Source organism: Papio anubis, chromosome 3 (assembly GCF_008728515.1).
Source record: "Papio anubis isolate 15944 chromosome 3, Panubis1.0, whole genome shotgun sequence".
In the NCBI taxonomy this organism is placed as follows: domain Eukaryota; kingdom Metazoa; phylum Chordata; class Mammalia; order Primates; family Cercopithecidae; genus Papio; species Papio anubis.
In genome coordinates, this window is record NC_044978.1 from 89,632,251 (window position 1) to 89,654,175 (window position 21,925).

Sequence of the window (21,925 nt, forward strand, 5' to 3'; positions counted from 1 at the left end):
CTTCTGGACAGAGTCCGTAACAGAAAGCTGTTACCAAAGGGCGAAGGAGCAAGGCTGTGGGAGAGTAGCGCTGATAACATGACCCTGTAAGCTTCCCACACTCACAGACTCCCACACTTACAGGTGATGCAGAGTGTGGAAAGGGTGACCAACTAGGCTCCATTTGCCTGGGACTCTCCTGGTTTGGGAACTGAAAATCTTGCATCCTGGGAACTCCCTCAATTCTGTGCACACCAATGGCTGGTCAACCCCTGTGTGGATCGTATTTTGCCTCTTTGGTTTCATCTAAATTTCTGGTAGCACTTCCAGGTTCAAAAGACTTAGTCCTCAAACTCTTAGGAAATTCTAGTGGCTTCCAGGACCTCACAGTCAATTGCTGCAAGACAGTTTTACTGAGCCAGGACTCCAAGACTTTTGGTCTCAAGTGGTTACATATTTGAATATTTGAGCAACCAATCCATAACAATAATAATAATAATAATCCAAGCAGCCAACTGTGGTCAAGTTAATAATAATGACATCTGCTACTGATTATGAGCCAGGCAGTATACTTCAGTGCTTTCCTACCCTCACTACCAATCCTCAGGACATCTATGTAACGTGGCTATTCATTAGTCTCATTTTATGAATATGGAAACTGAAGTCATACATATTCAAGCAAGGCTTCAGGTCCTGAACCAAGTGCATCTAATTCCAAAGCCCATATTCCTGTAGCACACTTTTCAAAGTTCCTCTAAGTTCCCCTGTATCTTGAACTGAGGAAATTACAGTTGCATGGGTGCTTTGAGGTAATCATTAAAGGCTTTTGTAAACTTTGGGAGTAGGACCAGGCTCACGGTAACTAGGAGATTGAGTACCCTGAGAGTTCCCCAGAATTTCATAGAAATATGGTGTTTAGAAGAAAGAGTCATCTGGTAAATCCTCTAAACCTAAAATTAAGACTTAGCTGCTATATATTCAAACTGATCAATTTTTTTTTTTTTTTACCTTCCAAGATTCAGCTTTTGGTACTTTATCATCCAGTCAAGTCTCATGGAGACTGGATTAGGACCATAAGACTTATTCAGATATTAAACTTCACATGATACATTATTTTGTGTAAAACAATTTTTAGATTAATATGCTACAAAGTTTTGCCAAGCCCTTAAGAGGGAGTTTATCAATTCAGCGCTTTTGCATTTGTGCTCTCACTACCCATGTTTGAATGCATTTACTTTTGTGCATAAGTAAACACGTTTTTGTTTGAAAGTTGAAACTAAGAATACCTGTTCTTGTCCACGCCTGTTTAACTTTGTCTTACCGTGCTGGCAAACATACTGGAGTTCTTCAGCATTTACTGCTAAAGCGATGGTGCTTACTCACAAGCCAAATCAACTGGCAATGCTCTTTCCTGGTGGATTTAATTTGGCTAATGAGTTATAGTAACAAATTCTAATTACAAATTCTGAATTTGACATAATATATGTTAAATTGGATGTACATTTACTATATTATATTGAGAGAGAGATTTGTGGAAAAAAAATGTATACTCATTTTCAAAAAGAAACCTTTGTTTGTATCTAAAACATGAACTCTTAACAAATTTCATCTCCAGGTTGTTAAGAGCCCAGGTTCTGGATTTCATAGCTTGAACAGCTTTGCCTGAAGACTTAGAAAACCTGCTTCACCGGATCACTTAACAAGAGTAAAATCTCCTTTGTGTAAAGTTTTCTTGGAGGTGATGGTGTACCAGTATGCTGACCACCTACTGTCAAAAATAACATCTATACTGGACATTCTCCTATCAAATAGTAGATCCAGAAGCTTCTGGTGCCATTGCAACTTATATTAAGAAATAGTGGTCTGTAATGGTTAAACAGCTACTGAAGAAGACCTAGGTACTTTCCCAAGTAAATGAAAACCCTCTGGCATTCGAGAGCCAGTATGCAGGCTGGATTTCAATTTCTCTTGAGCCTCTGCACTGTGTTACATTGGTGGCATAAACAAACTGTACAACGATATGAGACAACCCTGTGGTTAATGTGATTCAGGGTCAAATGATAATTTCTCTATGTGCAGACACAGAAAGTTTTACTTAATTTTCTATACCTAAAATACTTAGAAACCATAGTCATCCATATTGATATTTTATATCATCTCAACTTCTCTTGCCGAAACTTGACCCACTGTTGCAATTATTTTACATTTCCTTGGCTCTATTTTCATTTATGTTTAATTCCAGAAACCACATCAAGTCTTTGCAGAATGAAGTAGAGTATAAAGAAGTAGAAATGTACACATGCATCTCTAAAATCTCTAGGCAAAGCACCCTGCACTTAAACACACAATACATTTTTTCATGATTGTGTTGAACTGATGTAACCTAACCTGTTTTTATATCCTTCAAAATAAGGTGGGCATGAATGCTTTCAGCCCTTGTCAGTAGCTTTGATTATCCTGTTTTTGTTAGATCCCTCCTCTTGGTTTGATCATAGTAGTTACTGTATTTCTTTTTATAAGTTGGTTTGCAAAGGGTGGGGCTTGCAGACCATTGGAAAGTTGTAACAGCTGTGAGTCATATTGTTGAAGGCAGAACTTTTGAGCCAGACTATTTATGTGAAGGAACAAGATGCTGTTATTTACAACAGAGTGAACTGAGATTCAGTCAGTAAAAGTCTTTGTTTGCAGAAATACAGATCCAAGACAAAGACAGGATGGGTACTGCTGGAAAAGTAAGTGGAACATTTCTATCCCCTCCTCATCATGACCTAATGGTGTGAGACTGATACTTAGAGCTTTGAATCCATTAAAGTAATTAAACACTTGGAGATATTCCTTGAGGAATGAAACACCTCGTGAGCAGGCATACAGTAAGGGAAACACTGGGTACAGTGTTTCAGAGAATGTCAGTGGAAGCAGGGGTAAGTTGGAAATAGCATATCCAATGTTAGCAAGACATTGGAGGAAAATAGAGAAATGTGATTTATATTGTCATTATTCATAATTTGATTTCAGCATAGCTGGGCAATTGCTCCAGGAAGTAAAATGTTTCCACAAGGACACTTCAATCGTCTCAGTAGCATGCGCTGCCCTCACTGCAGTAGTTCAATGGGAGACCAGGGTCTCATGCCCAGATGTTGGAAGAAACATTCCTGCCATTAAGAATGGAAAATGCTAATTCTGGGATGCAAAATGGACAAGAAAGTGTCATGATTTTTAGGTTTCTTACAAATGTAGTTTTTATCAAAATATATATTTTAAAATTCTTTAAAATCAAACTATGTTATTGGTAAATTATGTTTATTGTTTTAAAAACAACAGAGTCAGCAGAGTTGGTATTAACTTTAGAAATAGCTTTACTTTCTTTTTTTTTATTTGAAAGTAGGTCAGTATAATTCCTTGCTTTAATTGGGTACATAATTGCTTAAAGGACTAAGTGCTTTTGTTTGTTTTGTTTTAACTTGAACAATTTTGCATTTAGCCTGCTTAAGGTTTTGGAAAAATAAAGATGACATGTGAAGTCTGGGTAATGTGACAAGTCAGGAAACTCTATGATGTTAGAATTTGAAATAATTTTTACTAGAATTGAGTAGAACTGGAATAAAACCATCCTAATTTGGGTCAGAAATCCAGCAAAACTAGATTACTTAGGAATTTAATTTTGCACTACAGAAGCTAGCAACTCTATCCATGGAAATTAATGAATCTTAGAACTGAAAGGAATCTTAAAATTTTGCAACTTTAACCACCCAACAGATGCTTCAGGTCTGGTTACACTATTTCTAGAAAGTGAATATTCATCCTTTGTAAGAACATTTCTAATGATGTAGAAAGTAGCCTCAAGGCAGGCTTTCCAATTATAATTAATAATACAGTGTATAATATATAAAGACTATAAAAGCTATATAATTTTGATATATGGTCATGCAATAGTGTAGTTTGCATAAGGATTATATATTTCCCAAGGTGCTGTAGTGTTCCAGTGTAGCTCATGAAAGGCGTTTCCCTTTACATTGGGATTGATTTTTTTCTCTTTATAATAAATGTGTTCTTTTTCATTAAAAAAGTAAAAGATAACTGTATTAGTTTCCTAGGGCTTCCATAACAAAGTATCACAGACTGAATGGCTTAAACAGCAGAAATTTGTTTTCTTGTACATCTGAAGGCAAGTATTCTGAGATTAAGGTGTCATCAGGGTTGGTTTCTTTTGAGGCCTGTGTCCTTGGCTTGTGGATGACCCTCTTCTCCCTGTCTTCACACGATCTTCCCTTTTTGTTTGTATCCTAATCTCCCCTTCTAATAAAGACACCAGCCATATTGGATTAGGTTCCACCCTGATCACCACATTTTAAATTAATTACTTCTTGAAAGACCCCATCTCCAAATACAGTCACCTTCTGAGGTACTGGGGGTTAGGACTTCAACATATGAATTCGGAGGGAAACATAATTCATCCCATACCAATGAATATTCTAGAAAATTTGGAAGGTTAGAAAATAAGAGGGAAAAAAATCAATCATAATATCACATTCCCAGACTATCATTTTTGTGTGTGTGTTTCCTTCTATTTTTCCATCCATAGTTTATGTAGCCGTACTCATACAATACACAAATATTTTTATCCTGTTTTTCCAACTTAAACATTTTTTCAATTTATTACAATTTATAAACATTTTTAAATGTCTAATTTTCTGCACTTACACAATTTATGTCATCATTCCTCTATTATTGTTTACATATTTTCCTTTATAAATAGTGCTGTGATTACATCTACCATATAGAGAGATTTTTCTAAAGATAGTATTTTCTCGAGGTAGGCTTTAAAAATGGAATTACAGGGTAAACATGTCACAACATCCTTAAGTATCTTGATGTACCATGCAAATTACTTTCTAAAGGGTTGACATAGGTAAGATGGCCCATTTTACTATTTCTCTGACAATACTGTGTATTCTCATTAAGTTCTCATTAGGTAAAAAGTCATTATCAGAGCACGGTGGCTTGTGCCTGTAGTCCCAGCTACCGGGGAGGCTGAGATGGGAAGATAACTTGAGCCCAGGAGTTAGAGTACAATCTAGGCAACAGAGTGTGATACTGTATTAAAAAAAAATTAAAACTTCATTATAGACTTGAAAGGCAGAGAATTGTATCTAATTTTTATTTTTTAAAAAAGGCATTTTTATGAGTGAGAACAAATATGTCACAATCTATTCATTAATCTGTTGCAGTTTTTTCCATAGGTCCTTTGCCTGCCATGTTATCTCCCAGGGTGTAAGTGTGGTATGTGGAAGTGGGAAGGAGTGTTAGGAGTGAAGTTGTTAACGCTTCCTCTGTAAATTTGAGTAAGCATTCTATTTATCAAATGTGGTAACTTTTATCTATTTCACTTTAATATTTTCCCTCAGTACTACTTGCTGTCAATGTGGAAAATTTACTATTTCTCAACATACAAAATTTTAATTCTTAGAAGCTGTTTCCTTTATGACTTTTTTTAACTTTTATTTTAGGTTCAGGGTACATGTGCAGGTTTGCTACATAGGCAAATTGTGTATTGTGAGGTTTGGTGTACAAATTATTTTGTCACCCAGATAATAAGCATGGTACCTAATTGGTGGTTTTTCGATCCCTACCCTCCCTCCACCTTCCACCCTCAAATGGGCCCTGGTATCCATTGTTCCTTTCTTTGTGTCCATAGGTACTCAATATTTAGCTTGAGTACCTATGTACTCAAGGTACATAAATGAGAACATGTAGTTATTTAGTTTTCTGTTTCTGTGTAGAGGACTACGTGCTCCCAAACGAGACGTTCCCGAAAAGTCCTGCTCTTGCAAACAAAGCAGGGCGTTCCTTCCCTGCAAACAGGGAGGACAAAGGAGCCAGCTGCAAACAGCAGACCCTGGGGGCTGATTTATGTGTAAACATCTTGAAAATCCAGAAAGTCAGGGAACGGTCAGAAAAACAACAATGTGTCTTTGTGACTTGGCAACATTCCACAAACGACTGTATAAAACAAAGCAGAGTGTGTCGTTCGGCGCAGCCGCCATGTTTGTATTGTCCTGTGTTGTCTTGTGTGTTCATTCCTTTGTTTAGGAAACACACAGACCCCAACATTTCTGCGTTCATTCACTTAGGATAATGGCCTCCAGCTCCATCCATGTTCCTGCAAAGGACATGATCTTATTTTTTATATGGCTGCACGGTATTCTGTGGTATATATGTACCACATTTTCTTTATCCAGTCTAGCATTGATGGACACTAAGATTGATTCCATGTCTTTGCTATTGTGAATAGTGCTTTAGTGAACATATGCATACATGTGTCTTTATGATAGGACGATTTATATTCCTTTGGTATGTACCCAATAATGGGATTGCTGGGTCAAATGTTAATCCTGTTTTAAGTTCTTTGAGAAATGGCCAGACTGCTTTCCACAATCGCTGAACTAATTAACCTTCCCACCAGTAGAGCATAAGTGTTCCCTTTTCGCCCCAAACTCACCAGTTTATTTTTTTGGCTTTTTAACAATAATCATTCTGACTGGTATGAGATATTACCTCATTGTGGTTTTGATTTGTATTTCTCTAATGATCAGTGATGTTGAGTATTTTTTCATATGCTTGTTGGCCATATGTATGTTTTGTTTTGAAAAACATCTGTTCATATACTTTGCCCACTTTTTTAATGGCGTTGTTTGTTTTTTGCTTACTATTTTGTTTAAGTTCCTTATAGATGCTGGATATTAGACCTTCATTGGATGCATAGTTTGCAAATATTTTCTCCAATTCTGTATGTTGTCTGTGTACTCTGTTGTTGGTTTCTCTTGCTGTGCAGAAGTTCTTTAGTTAAATTAGGTCCCGTTTGCCAATTTTTGTTTTTGTTGCAATTGCTTTTGGCATCTTTTTCATTAAGTCTTTACCAGGTCCTATGTTCAGAATGGTATTCCCTAGGTTATCTTCCAGGGGTTTTATAGTTTTGGGTTTTAGATTTAAGTCACATCTTAAGTTAATTTTATATATGATATAAGGAAGGGGTCTGGCTTCAGTCTTCTGCATATGGCTAGCCAGTTATCCCAGCACCATTTATTGAGTAGGGCATTCTTTCCCCATTGCTTGTCCTTTGTTATTTTTTCTATCACTCTTAAGCATAAAAGTTATTCCATGCTCAGTATGATTGATATTTACATCTTCATTGATTGATAAAATAGTTTGACTTTAAAAATAAATCTCAGGCCAGGCACGGTGGCTCACAGCTGTAATCCCAGCTCTTTGGGAGGCCGAGGCGGGCAGATCACAAGGTCAGGAGATCAAGACCATCCTGGCGAACATGGTGAAACCCTGTCTCTACTAAAATACAAAAACATATTAGCTGGGTATGGTGGTGCACATCTGTAGTCTCAGCTACTAGGGAGGCTGAGCCACGGGAATTGCTGAACCTGGGAGGCAGAGGTTGCAGTGAGCCCAGATCGCGCCACTGCACTCCAGCCTAGCGACAGAACAAGATTCCATCTAAAAGAAATAATAACAAAAAAATAAAAATCTTAACAATTAATCCACCTTGAATTTGTTTGGGAATGTGGTGGGAGATTTCTAACTTCAACATTGGGTGATATTACACTGTAACCCATAACATTTTCATTAGTAAGGCAGAGGGTAAATATTAAAGTGAACTACTGATGGCTTTCAGCCACCCATCTGTTACCAGTGTATCATTTTTCACATTTAATCTTTTACAAAAGAGCCACTTAAGAATCCATAGGAGCTCTCTAGGACCGTTGTGTTTGTTGACAAGATGAAGGTAACTTATTTTGCATCTGAATAAATTAATTAAAATATTTTATAGGAGTCCTAGACCGATTTGGAGGGAGGAAGGTGGAAACAGTTTCTCTGTGTGTCTCTGTCTCTGTCTCTCTCTCTCTCTGTCAGAATTCAATAATCTTCACAAAATCATTTAATTGAATAACTACAGCATAACCAGTTGAATAACTGGACGCCAGTCACTGGTATCTCCACACCCAGTTTCCACTACTATAAGATGACAAGCTTTAACCTGCCTATCAAGCCCTACCAGGTGCAAGAACTGGGCTAGGTGCAAAAGAGATACAGAGATGCAGACACAAATTCAGTCACCTGGGAACTCACAGTCATAATCTATATGCTTCATGATGTTCATGGTTCCCTTCAACCTTACCATGCTAATAGTCTCATTTCTTCACCATTGCTATGATTATATACAGTTATTAAATACTGGTTTAAATACAGACAAGCCAGCAGCATTTTCTGTTTTATAAATTTGTCTCTTGTGAATAAGTGATGCACAGAGGACAATTTTGTTAATCTATTAGATTTGAAATTGTAACAAAATAACCCATTTTTGGGGGGCGGGATATTATGTGAACAGCAAACAAAAATCAATAGGTTGGGAAAAGTACCTCAGGTCTAGTCCATCTCTGCATCTCATATGCTAGGTGACCATGGCTTCAACATTTAGTCACTCTGGGCTGCATTTCTCATACCTTAAACAAAGGCACACACAAGGCTTATAATTCTAGTGTTTGATGAAAATCATTCTGGAAAACTTAGAATATTATATATGCTCTTCTGTTCATATACATACTATTCAAGGAGTCTGTGTTTAAAGGCATAATTTGGACCCATTATAACACTTGCCTATTTCTTAGGTTATTAAATGCAAAGCAGCTGTGCTTTGGGAGCAGAAGCAACCCTTCTCCATTGAGGAAATAGAAGTTGCCCCACCAAAGACCAAAGAAGTTCGCATTAAGGTAAGCGTGAGCCCTGGAGAACTTAAGCCAAAAGCGTTATCAAACTTATATTGAATATAGCACTATGTGAGACTGGATTCTTAAATAGGGAGATGCTTCCCATGTTTGGAGTATTAATTCCTTTACTGGCTCTTGTATATTGTTAAGGATCTGGTTGTAGTAGATGTGAAATTAATGAGTTCATTATCCCTTTAAAAAACACTGTGCTTTATTATACCTTTGATTTGTTGAATTTTTATTCATATAGCATCTAATTAAAAAATGGTTAATAATCATAGCTAAAGACTTTTTAAAATATCTTCTGGGAAGCAGATTGTTTTGAGATTACTTTTCACAAAGAATGAAGAACTCACTTGTGCCTGGAGAAATGACAACTTCATGGAACATTTTCCTCCCTTTCTTTGGACAGAGCTTAACCTTGGCTTTGGATATCAGTTGTTGAGTAGGAATTGCTACCAATCTTTCTTTGACCCTCTTACTGTTACCTGAGCACTAGAGTAGCAGTAAGATTTTGCTCTTGTATGCCATTTCCTCTGTTCTTTGTTAAGAGAGCCCAAGAAGGGCCTAGCTATAAAAATCTACTTTCGGGCCATCACATGGTAACATCTGCATTCTGGTTCCCTCGCAAGAGCACCAGTTTATTATAGAAAGGCACCAAGAGTCAACCTAGGGTTTGAGGGAGCAATATTATAAGTTCCATCAGAGAGGGATCTTGTCTGATGGTTGATTTTTGGCTCAGAATCATCTAAGAGTAAATGTTGTTACATTAGGCAATGATATTGACTAAACAATTATAATTTCCTCAAGAAGTTAAATATTCTCCCAACAATGAAATGATCAGATTGTTGATTGGTGCAATGTTTTTGTCTTTGAACACAGATTTTGGCCACAGGAATCTGTCGCACAGATGACCATGTGATAAAAGGAACAATGGTGTCTAAGTTTCCAGTGATTGTGGGACATGAAGCAACTGGGATTGTAGAGAGCATTGGAGAAGGAGTGACTACAGTACAACCAGGTATGTGCAGGTGTCAAGCCACAAGTTTGAAATAATTAGGCTTTGATTAGCCTATCAAAGGAAGTAGCACACACTAGGAATTATTAGAGGGATCCTTAACACCATTCAGGGAAATAAAAGGATACAAGAATGGATTTTACTGAGTAATGTTTAATTTGGCAAAACCTCAACTTTTAGAAGGCAAACCTTATGGTTTTTATAAACCTTAGACTATCTTTTTAAAAGTTTTACCTACAGTATGGGCTCAATTCACATTTGTTAATTTCATATTTTAACATTAATGAACAGCATCTTATATCATGATTTTTTTCCTATAGGTGACAAAGTCATCCCTCTCTTTCTGCCACAATGTAGAGAATGCAATGCTTGCCGCAACCCAGATGGCAACCTTTGCATTAGGAGCGAGTAGGTTTCAGTCATTTTTACTTTAATGTTATTCAAATTGTTCCTGTGGTAATTTTTGAATTGAGTTAATTAATACGTGTATTTGATGTATCAAATAGTATTACTGGTCGTGGAGTACTGGCTGATGGCACCACCAGATTTACATGCAAGGGCAAACCAGTCTATCACTTCATGAACACTAGTACATTTACTGAGTACACAGTGGTGGATGAATCTTCGGTTGCTAAGATTGATGACGCAGCTCCCCCTGAGAAAGTCTGTTTAATTGGCTGTGGGTTTTCCACTGGATATGGGGCTGCTGTTAAAACTGGCAAGGTAAGAAACAGGGTAGGCTAGTTTCTTTGTTTCTTATTTCCTTTTCTTAAATGATGTCCTTGGAATCTTGAAGAGTTTTGGGAAAAAAAAAAAGATTTAAAAAATATATTGCATATCAGGCTGCCAAATCAACTGAAAGAAAAATACAAAATTCAGATTAGAAATTTTTTTTTTTTACGCTTGAGAATATTTATTGATTATATTTGCAAACTGCACCATTTCTCCATCTTTAAAATATGTCCCTTCCCCGTCTATTAAGTTTGTTAAGGTAGAATGATCTCAGTATTTCAGGCTTTTTGTCAGAACTTTTACTCCTAGTTTCTTGTCAGCTAAGTAAGAATTATTGTATAACTACAAAATAGAGTCATAAGTACATTACCAACTCCTCAGAAAAAAAGTATAATTATGTCAAATCACCTGTTATAGATAATATAAAGATCAATAAAATCATTAATCATTTGGATTACCACCTATGATGCATATCAGAAATAAAATACAGTAGTGTTTGTTGCCTATAATCAGTAATGCTGTTACAGTTCACCAAAACTGATTTCTCAATATACATTTTTACATCAACTGTGATGTTAGATAGGATCCTTGGAATTTTAAATTAATCACATGAATTTCACAAGGAAATTGGAGTTCAAGGAATTAAGAATCTTTGACCTAATACAGTATAAAAGAAAAAACCTTTATCAAGAAACATAATTGAAAATTAAATTTCTAGATTTAATTTTTGTTTCTTCCACATCTCCTTCAGATTCAAATTTCTAAAATTTATATGTGTATCTAAATTTATTTACAAATGACTCAGAGTTATGATTTTTTAATTTCTTCTATTAAAAAATGGGATATATGTGCAGAACGTGCAGGTTTGTTACACAGGTATACGTGTGCCATGGTGGTTTGCTGCTCCTCATCCTCTAAGTTCCCTCCCCTCATCCCCTATCCCCCAACAGGCCCTGGTGTGTATTGTTCCTCTCTCTTTGACCATGTGTTCTCATTGTTCAACTCCCACTTATGAGTGAGAACATGCGGTGTTTGGTTTTCTGTTCCTGTGTTAGTTTGCTGAGGATTATGGCTTCCAGTTTCATCCATGTCCCAACAAAGGACATGATCTCATTTCTTTTTATGGCTGCATAATATTCCATGGTGTATATGTACTACATTTTCTTTATCCAGTATGTCACTGATGGGCATTTGGGTTGGTTCCAAGTCTTTGCTATTGTAAATAGTGCTGCAATAAACATATGTGTGCATGTGTCTTTACAGTAGAATGATTTATATTCCTTTGGGTGTATACCCAGTAATGGGATGGCTGGGACAAATGATATTTCTGGTTCTAGATCCTTAAGGATTTGCCATACTGTCTTCCACAATGGTTGAACTAATTTATATTCTCACCAGCAGTATAAAAGCTTTCTTATTTCTCCATAGCTTTGCCAGCATCTATTGTTTCCTGACTTTTTAGTAATCACCATTCTGACTGGCATGAGATGGTATCCCATGGTGGGTTTGATTTGCATTTCTCTAATGATCAGTGATGTTGAGCTTTTTTCCTATGCTTATTGGCCACATAAATGTCTTCTTTTGAGAACTGTCTGCTCATATCCTTTGCCCACTTTTGAATGGGGTTCTTCATTTTTTTCTTGTATATTTGTTTACATTCCTTGTAAATTCTGGATATTAGACCTTTGTCAGATGGATAGATCACAAAAATTTCCTCCCATTCTGTAGGTTGCCTGTTCACTCTGATGATAGTTTCTTTTGCTTTGCAGAAGTTCTTTAGTTTAATTAGATCCCATTTGTCAATTTTGGCTTTTGTTGCAATTGCTTTTGGTGTTTTTGTCATGAAGTCTTTGCCCATGCCTATGTTCTGAATGCTATTGCCTAGGTTTTCTTCTAGGGTTTTTATGGTTTTGGGTTTTACATTTAAGTGTATAATCCATCTTGAGTTAATTTTTGTATAAGATGTAAGGAAAGGATCCAGTTTGAGTTTTTTTGTATATGGCTAGTCAGTTTTCCTAGCATCATTTATTAAATAGGGAATCCTTTCCCCATTGCTTGTTTTTGTCAGATTTGTTGAAGAGCAAATGATTGTAGATGTGTGGTGTTATTTCTGAGGCCTCTGTTCTGTTCCATTGGTCTATGTATCTGTTTTGGTACCAGTAGCATGCTGTTTTTGTTACTGTAGCCTTGTAGTATAGTTTGAAGTCAAGTAGTGTGATGCCTCTAGCTTTATTCTTTTTGCTTAGGATTGTCTTGGCTATATGGGCTCTTTTTTGGTTCCATATGAAATTTAAAGTAGTTTTTTCTAATTCTGTGAAGAAAGTAGCTTGATGGGGATAACATTGAATCTATAAATTACTTTGGGCCGTATGGCCATTTTCTTGATATTGATTCTTCCTATCCATGAGCATGGAATGTTTTTCCATTTGTTTCTGTCCTCTCTTATTTCCTTGAGCAGTGGTTTGTAGTTCTCCTTGAAGAGGTCCTTCATATCCCTTGTAAGTTGTATTCCTAGATATTTTATTCTCTTTGTAGCAATTGTGAATGGGAGTTCACTCATGATTTGTGGTTTTAACTGGAGGCCCTTTTCAGGTTTCACTTTTTGACCCTAACACCTAACATGTTCAAGAACATTCCTCTCCACAGGTCAAACCTGGTTCCACTTGCGTCGTCTTTGGCCTGGGAGGAGTTGGCCTGTCAGTCATCATGGGCTGTAAGTCAGCTGGTGCATCTAGGATCATTGGGATTGACCTCAACAAAGACAAATTTGAGAAGGCCATGGCTGTAGGTGCCACTGAGTGTATCAGCCCCAAGGACTCTACCAAACCCATCAGTGAGGTGCTGTCAGAAATGACAGGCAACAATGTGGGGTACACCTTTGAAGTTATTGGGCGTCTTGAAACCATGGTAAGACCCAAAATTTGAGAAGCCACAAAATACCCAAGTTATTAGATATGCACAAGGTAAATTTAATTCTCTATAACTTTATTAATAGTTAATAATGGAAATATCTCTGTGATTGTCAGTTTTACTCAGGCAAAAACTGATAATCACATAGTGATTTTGCCTAAAAAGTCAAATACTTAAGAGCAGGTTCGCTGGATCAAAGTTAAATACCATATCATACAACTCTCAGCTGACCAGAGGGCAAGGTAGTTAACCCTTCTAGATAATTGTTTTAAGTATGATCTTTCTTGTGTATGTAGATTTCTTGGCAAAAGCGATTCTGTCTCTTGAATGTCAGCAAAGTAAGCATCAGAAGGTGACTGAGGAGAGGTGAAAAGGGATTATTCCAAATGTTATGGTCTCTTCCCCCAAATCTGTGATCCATCGACCTTCTCACTCTTTACACCTGAGCTTTGTTTGCCCTCATCTGAATTTCCCTAGAATATGAACCTTCAGTTTTCTAACCATGCCTCCTGTATAGCAACCTGCAACACCAGACCTTCAGTTAGACCTGTAAAACAGATCCAGGGTTCCTGGGACTAGAAAGCTCCAGCCTGGCGTAGCATAAGGAGACTTGGAAAAATGGAATAAAGCCACTTTTGCTCAAGATTGAGTAGCAGATTAAATCACCTAATGCTTTTGGTAATTTAGGAATAAATAGTCCTTAATTTATCATTGTGTCATATTCTTTTCCTAGTGAATCACTTAGATTTATTTCATATCAACAAATAGCATTTTAGGTCGTAAGTTTATGAAGCCATACATGATACTGGATATATTATTGATTTCCAGTCGCTACTTGATGAAGGCTGGTCTCTAAAAACAATGCCACCTGTCGCTCCAATCTAGCAAGTATTAAATTATTAATAACTGGATGGGCTAATGACCAGAAAATGAGAGATTAGTCTCAGAAATGCTCCCAAGAAAACGGACTCTTTTGTCCCACATTTTAGTATTTTATTTAATTTTGAGACTAAACTTAAAAAGAAAACTATGCTAAATGATTTGGTATATTAATTCAATTTAGTTTAGTTCAAATGGCTTTCTAAGGCTTATCTGAAGTGGTGATATTGGTATGAAAATATCACAAGAATTTTCCCTGTGTTTTAGTCCATGGTACACTGAAAATGCCACGAACACTGACCACATTGATTGCCGTTTTCTGCCTTAAAGGGCAAATGTGTATAGAAATTTAATTAAGGACTAAAGTTGCACTGAAACATTTTTAAAGCAAGTAAAAAACAGAAGATGGCTTAATTTAATTCCATGACTTTGCCATAGTACATAGGTCATTTCAGAGCTTATGTTACACTATAAGAGACATAGGAAGCAAACGATCTCCTCTATTTTAAACTCAGATTGATGCTCTGGCATCCTGCCATATGAACTATGGGACCAGCGTGGTAGTAGGAGCTCCTCCATCAGCCAAGATGCTCACCTACGACCCGATGTTGCTCTTCACTGGACGCACGTGGAAGGGATGTGTCTTTGGAGGTGAGGAAAGCAAAGCCTCTGGATGGGGAGTGATGGCTTTCACTCTGTTGCTTGGCAAGTGGGAGAAGCCTGTTTCCTCAGGCCTTTCTTCCAAGAATGAGTATGAAGGGATCTAAAATGGAACTGTGACAATAAAAACACAAAAGATAATTCTCCACTTCTCACCTTGATGTAGGACTAATATTGGTGGACACATTTTTGATATTAGCATCTGCAACTGAAGTTCCCCAAAGGCCTGAATGAGAGACACCAGTAGTGTTTCTATAGGGATGAATTATGTGACAGGAAGTTCTGATTTAATCCATTTTTATTAATATATGCAAGAATGTGTATTAAAATGAATTTATTCGATTCATAATAGCACCAACAAAAATCCCGGACCCAAAGCCAAAACGAACAACAACCTAAAAAAGAATTGTCACATTTTATGGGAACAGTTCAGATTCACACTGGAAGGACTTAGATTATCACTCAACAATTAATATTGTTTTAGGAAAGATGGAGCCAGGGTCACTCTGCTCAAGGCAGGTGACACAGTGAATCCTTTTATTTCCCTCCTCCACAAAGTCTCGTTTTCTAGTGCCTTCATACAGAGCTGTACTGGGTGCTTTAGAGTACTTCCAATATTGGAGTCTGCCTTAAACAATATAAGAGAATAGTAACTGTTCAAGTACTTGTTAAGAGTATAAAAAGGAGAAAATGATTGTTCTTCACTTAGAGAAGTACATAATATAGTGAAGGATACAAAAACAAATATAAAAGAAAGATATGAAAATAAGTGTAGCTATAGATATTATAAAACAAATTATAAGAGGAGCTTTTTCGCATTTATTCTACGTTAAAAGTTTTACATTAATGTGTTAGTTTATTTTATTTCTCAGTAACTCTCCGAGGAAGCTACTTGATGAATAAAAAAACTGAGACTTGGAACTATTAAGTCTTTTGCCCCTATAGCTCTCAAGTTGAGAACTGAAATTTAAAACTGGTCCACGGGAGAACAAAATTTTTCCTCTTTCTGCAACATTACTTGGGGCATAACAAAAGCAAGAGGCCAGTAGGTATGGATGAGATTTTATAGAGAAGGCTTCTTAGGGAGAATAAAACTTGAATTGAAGAACAAAACAATAAGAGATATAAGTTAAACCTCCTTGCTTTGACTATTTGTGGGAAGTGGGAAGATTATAGATTATTCAGGAATATTAGAGATACAATTCAATTATTCAGCAAATATTTGTTGAGTGTGTACTGAGTACAGGCACCACTGTGTATACAGTGTACCATTCCAGGAGCTAGGAAGGGAGAAGAGACAAAACATACCAAGTCCCTGATCTCAGGAAGTGTGAGAATCCTCTCATTTTGTTATAGAGAGACTGACAATAAATAAATGAATGCAGAGTACACCATATGGTTACAAGTGCAAAGGTAAAAATAGAGGATGGGTAATAGGCAGTGCCAGAGGACCAGGGTGGAGGTGGAGGTGAATGCTATTTTATAAAGCTCGGGGAAAGTCTCCTTGATATGGTAACATTGAGGCAAAAACACAAATAAGATATTCAAAAATCTTGGGAAAGAATATTCCAGGAAGGGAACATAGTAAATACAAAAGGGTGTTGGCAAGAACCATAAGAACGGGGAAACGGTCAGTATGGCTACAATGGAGTGAAGACAGAAGAACAGTCACAGCTGGGGTCAGAGGACCTTATATTATATGGGGCCTTTGGGCCATTGCAAGGTTTTAGGAGTTTATTCTGAGAGAGAAATAAAACCATAGAGGCTTCTGAGAGAAGTGTCACCTGATCTGACTTCCATTTTAACACTCTCCCTCTGGCTGCAATATGAGGAATACTCTATATGGGGCAAAGAGCACAAGCAGGGAGATCATGGAAGAAATTATTATAATGCTGGAAGGAAAGGATGCTGGCTTGGAGTGATGGGGCTGGTGAGAAGTAGTCAGATCTTGGATACATTTTGAAGACACAGCCAACAAGATTTGCTGAAATAGTTATTGCATGGTAAAAAGAGTAGAATCCAAGATTTTGGGGCCTAAGCAACAGGAATCATGTCACTATCATCATTTATTGAGAAGGAAGACTATGGAAGGAATAGATTGGGGGCTATGATGGAAGTGGTAGATACCAGGAGTGGTTTGGGGCAGGTTACACTCACAGAGATATCTGAATAAAGATGTCTATAAAATGTAGGCAATTGGGTATGAGTCTGTAGCACAGGTAGAGGTTTAGGATGGGTATACAAACCTAAGTGTTTTAAGTGGAGTATATTGAAAGCCACAAGACCAGAAGCAGCCACCCTAGAAATAAATGTAGATAAAGAGGAGAAATGGATCAAGGACCAAGCCCTAGGAATCTTTAGAGTTAGAGGTCTGAGAGATGTAGAGGATCCAGCAAAGATCTGTGGAAGAAGTAACTAGTGAGCAAGGAAAATGACAATGATGATGGTGATGATGTAGTATCTAGAAGCTAAGGGAATACAGTGCTTGAGAAAAGGGGAGCCACCAACAGTATCAATTCTACCTAACAGTTCATATAAGAGCAGGACTGAGAAATGACCCTTGTCTGGGTCAAAATGGAGCTCAAAGATTACCTTGATGATAGCTGTTACAGGACAGTGCTGGGGGCAAGAGCATAATCAGAGTGGGCTCAGAGAGGATGAGAGGAAAGGAACAGGATCCAGAAACAATGAACTGGAGACAATTCTTTCTGTAAAGTAAAGAAATTTCTCTTTACAGAGCAAAGATATGGGGTGAATGGAAAAAGATGTGGGTATCAAAAGAGTTGTTTTAAACCTTTATTTCTTTTTAATTTGGTTTTATTTTTATTTTACTTTAAGTTCTGGGATACATGTGCAGAACGTGCAGGTTCGTTACATTGGTATACAAGTGCCATGGTGGTTTGCTGCACCCATCAACCCATCATCTAGGTTTTAAGCCCCGCATACATTAGGTATTTGTCTTAATGCTCTCCCTCCCCTTGCCCCCCATCCACCAACACACCCTGGTATGTGTCGTTCCCTTCCCTGTGTCCATGTGTTCTCATTGTTCAACTCCCACTTACGAGTGAGAACATAGAGTATTTGGTTTTGTGTTCCTGTGTTAGTTTGCTGAGAATGATGGTTTCCAGTTTCATTCATGTCCCTGCAAAGGACATGAACTCATTCTTTTTCATGGCTGCATAACCTTTGTTTCTTATGCTGGGGCAAATACAGCTTATTTGTACACTGCTGGGAATTATCTAACACAGGGAAGGTGATAGTACAGGAAAGAGAAGGAATAAACATAAGATAATAAAAGGTAAAGATTACTTAGTAATGTCTAAAGAGAAAATGTGTCCTTATTTACAGGTTTGAAAAGCAGAGATGATGTCCCAAAACTAGTGACTGAGTTCCTGGCAAAGAAATTTGACCTGGACCAGTTGATAACTCATGTTTTACCATTTAAAAAAATCAATGAAGGATTTGAGCTACTCAACTCAGGACAAAGGTAACTGTTTCTTATGATGATCTTGTCTCTTCTCCACAGGCTACTTTTAAAATTTAGTACTTATAAATGTGCCTGTTTTCTTCATATTTTATTTCTAATTATTTAATCTAGCCTGATTGATACAGTTAATTACTTCTCTTTACCCACTGTATTAGTCTATTTTCATACTGCTATTAAAAAAAAACTGCCCAAGACTGGGTCATTTATAAAGGAAAGAGATTCAATTGACTCACAGTTCAGCATGGCTGGGAGGCTTCAGGAAACCCACAGTCATGGTGGAAGGCAAAGAGGAAGCAAGGCACCTTCTTCACAGGCTGCAGGAAGGAGAAGAGGGGAAGCAAAGGGGGAAGAGCCCCTTACAAAACCATCAGATCTTGTGAGAACTCACTATCATGACAACAGCATGGGGGAAACTGCCCCTGCCCCCCCGATTCAATTACCTCCACCTGGTCTCTCCCTTGACATGTAGGGATTATAGGGATTACAATTCAAAATGAGATTTGGGTGGGGACACAAAGTCTAACCATATCACCAACTTAGTATGCCATTGTACTATATTAATCAAGTTTTTAAAATCTTTTGGATTTTGTTTGTTTACCTAGTTGATCTCATTGTGGCTATTTTTATTTCATCATAAAGCTACTAGTTATTTCAAGTAGGCCACAACATTTCCTTATTTTACAGTTTTCAAAGTGCTTTCTCAAATGTGCATTTTTCAGATCCCTGTAGGCCAGGTATTATTTTTACCATTTTTAGATGAAGACTAAGGTTGTGAAAGCAAATAAATAACTCATCAAACCTCCTGGGGTAGTGCCAGGATACAAACTAATTGCAAAACTTGTGCTCTTTTGACCACATAACAAACTTCTCTGACAGAGCTTGGCAAGCTCTGGGTAAACATGGGTGTGATGATTTTTACTCTTGCTGTTTCTGAGGGTGTGGCAAGGGTTGAGGTCAAGTGTGAATTCATGCAAATTTTATCTACAACATCCACCTCATGGAGGTCTCAAACAGCAATCAAAAAGCCTGTCTACAAGATGAAATGACTTTCACTCATTGGGTCTATAAATAATTATTAAGCTTCCACTATGTGCCAAGGACTTGATTTCATTAGCAAAAGGATCTATATATTGAGATCCAAATTTTTACTAATTTTTTTTTTTTTTTTTTTACCTGAGAGCTTTACAATGTTGTGTTTTGTCTCCACATCTGGTCTAGCCTACAGGATCATCATATTATGAACATACATGTTTTTAAGCAAGTAAACAATGGGATTCCGTAAGAAAAACTGTCAGAACCACTCAATACTACTTTACCCAGATAAGCAAAACTAAAAACTTAGTATGGCCTGCTTGGAAAATAATTACTATTTGTTTTCCAGAGAAACATAAATTCTGCTTTCAGGAATTTTGCTTCAAATATCATCTTAATGCAGGGACAGCCAAACCAATATTTGTAAACCTAAACTCTTCAATTTCCATCTACTTCCTGCACAGCTCCATTTGAATGTCCCACTTACATCAACTACACTCAAAATATTTTTTTCGCCAGTAATTTTTATCTCAGTCATTGTATTATGCATTCCTCTTTTACAGATGAGAAGCCATAGCATCATGTCTGACTTCTTTTTCACTCTTGCCTACCACATACCAACCAATGCTAAGCCTTGATGATGCAACCCTTGGTTTCTCCTTCAGCATCCCTCATTTCATTGCCCATGCTCATTGCTTTAATTCAGTCTAATCATTTCTGACATGGACACGGTAGTGAGATAATACATTTTCCACCTTCCATATTAAAATACATTCCAATTAGTCTCTCACTCAGCTGCCAAGCTCAAGATTCCCCAAAATGTCAATGTCTTAGCATGGTTTTTAAAGCTTTGTTATTGAACTAAAACCTATTTTTTTTCAACAGGTAAGAATTTGGCATTCATTCTATCACCCTCTGCAGCAGGCTTTTGGGATAAAGTGAGGGAAGTAGGTCTCATCTACTTGCAGGATCTCTTGGGCATCCAGAAATCTAAGCACACTGGATTATCTTTCCTGTTCATACGTTCCTAGGCTTGTTCATGCTTTCTCCTCAGCCTGAAAACCACTTTCCTCTTGTTGGCATACTGAAATTATACTGATGTTTTCAAAATTAGATCAGATACCCTTATCAGAGTTGCATAAGAAGAAAACTAATTGGTAAGGACTTTGAGTCCAAAGGATTTCCAATAACAGAATTTACTTGAATTTTCTATGACAGATAGAAAAGACAATTGTTTAAACTATCCTCTCTTGAAAGATATTAAAACAAATCATTAAAAACTCTCATTTTACATTTCAGCATTCGAACTGTCCTGACGTTTTGAGATCCAAAGTGGCAGGAGGTCTGTGTTGTCATGGTGAACTGGAGTTTCTCTTTTGACAGTTCCCTCATCTGAAATCATGTATCTGTCTCACAAATACAAGCATAAGTAGAAGATTTGTTGAAGACATAGAACCCTTATAAAGGATTATTAACCTTTATAAACATTTAAAGTCTTGTGAGCATCTGGGAATTAGTATAATAGCAAAGTTAATATTTTTAATTTACATTTTGTAAGGCTATAATTGTATCTTTTAAAAAAACATAGACTTGGATTTCTATGTTGTAATGGAGATTTTTAAGAGCTTTAACCAGATGCTGCAGATATATATCTCAAAACAGATATAGCATATAAAGATATAGTAAATGCATCTCCTAGAGTAATATTCACTTAACACATTGAAACTATTATTTTTTAGATTTGAATATAAGTGTACTTTTTAAACACTTGTTATGAGTTAACTTGGATTAGGTTTTGAAATCAGTTCATTCCATGATACATATTACTTGATTAGATTAAGAAAGGCAGAAAAGATTAAGGGAAGGGCACATTTTTCAACGATTAAGAATCATCATTACATAACTTGGTGAAACTGAAAAAGTATATCATATGTGTATTTGAGGTTATTTGCCGACATATATTAATATTTTAGAAAATATTCCTTTTTGTAATACCGAATATAAACATAGAGCTAGAATCACATTATCATGTTTATCATAATGTTCAATTTGATACAGTAGAATTGCAAGCCCCTAAGTCCCTATTCACTGTGCTTAGTAGTGACTCCATTTAATAAAGTGTTTTTAGTTTCTCACAACTACACTGATGTATTTATATATATCTATAACATGTTTAAAATTCTTAAGAAAAATTTAAAAATTGTTTTTTTTTATTATTATACTTTAAGTTCTAGGGTACATGTGCATAACGTGCAGGTTTGTTACATATGTATACTTGTGCCATGTTGGTGTGCTGCACCCATCAACTCGTCAGCACCCATCAACTCGTCATTTACATCAGGTATAACTCCCAGTGCAATCCCTCCCTTCCCCCTTCCCCATAATAGGCCCCAGTGTGTGATGTTCCCCTTCCCGAGTCCAAGTAATCTCATTCTTCAGTTCCCACCTATG

At 36.8% G+C, this 21,925-nt stretch overlaps 1 protein-coding gene and 1 long non-coding RNA gene across 3 annotated transcripts in view; one reads left to right on the forward strand and one right to left on the reverse strand.

Annotated features, from left to right (window-relative positions):
• Positions 1-1,972: 1,972 nt before the first annotated feature.
• Positions 1,973-21,676, forward strand: ADH7 (alcohol dehydrogenase 7 (class IV), mu or sigma polypeptide). 2 transcript variants are annotated; one of them, XM_003899002.5, is made up of 9 exons: positions 1,973-2,711; positions 8,658-8,759; positions 9,639-9,777; positions 10,095-10,182; positions 10,281-10,497; positions 13,153-13,413; positions 14,811-14,946; positions 18,304-18,442; positions 20,774-21,676. In XM_003899002.5, the coding sequence occupies exons 1-9, from the start codon at positions 2,694-2,696 to the stop codon at positions 20,796-20,798; spliced, it is 1,125 nt and encodes a 374-aa protein (XP_003899051.2). In that variant the 5' UTR covers positions 1,973-2,693; the 3' UTR covers positions 20,799-21,676. The 2 variants fall into 2 exon arrangements, with proteins under 2 accessions (XP_003899051.2, XP_003899052.2); XM_003899003.5 differs by having other exon boundaries at positions 2,582-2,900.
• Positions 14,675-21,925, reverse strand: part of LOC116274164 — a 49,630-nt gene continuing 42,379 nt past the window's right edge. Inside the window, exon 2 of the long non-coding RNA XR_004182750.1 lies at positions 14,675-15,069. This is a non-coding gene — a long non-coding RNA (uncharacterized LOC116274164). The remainder of the gene's footprint in view (positions 15,070-21,925) is intronic.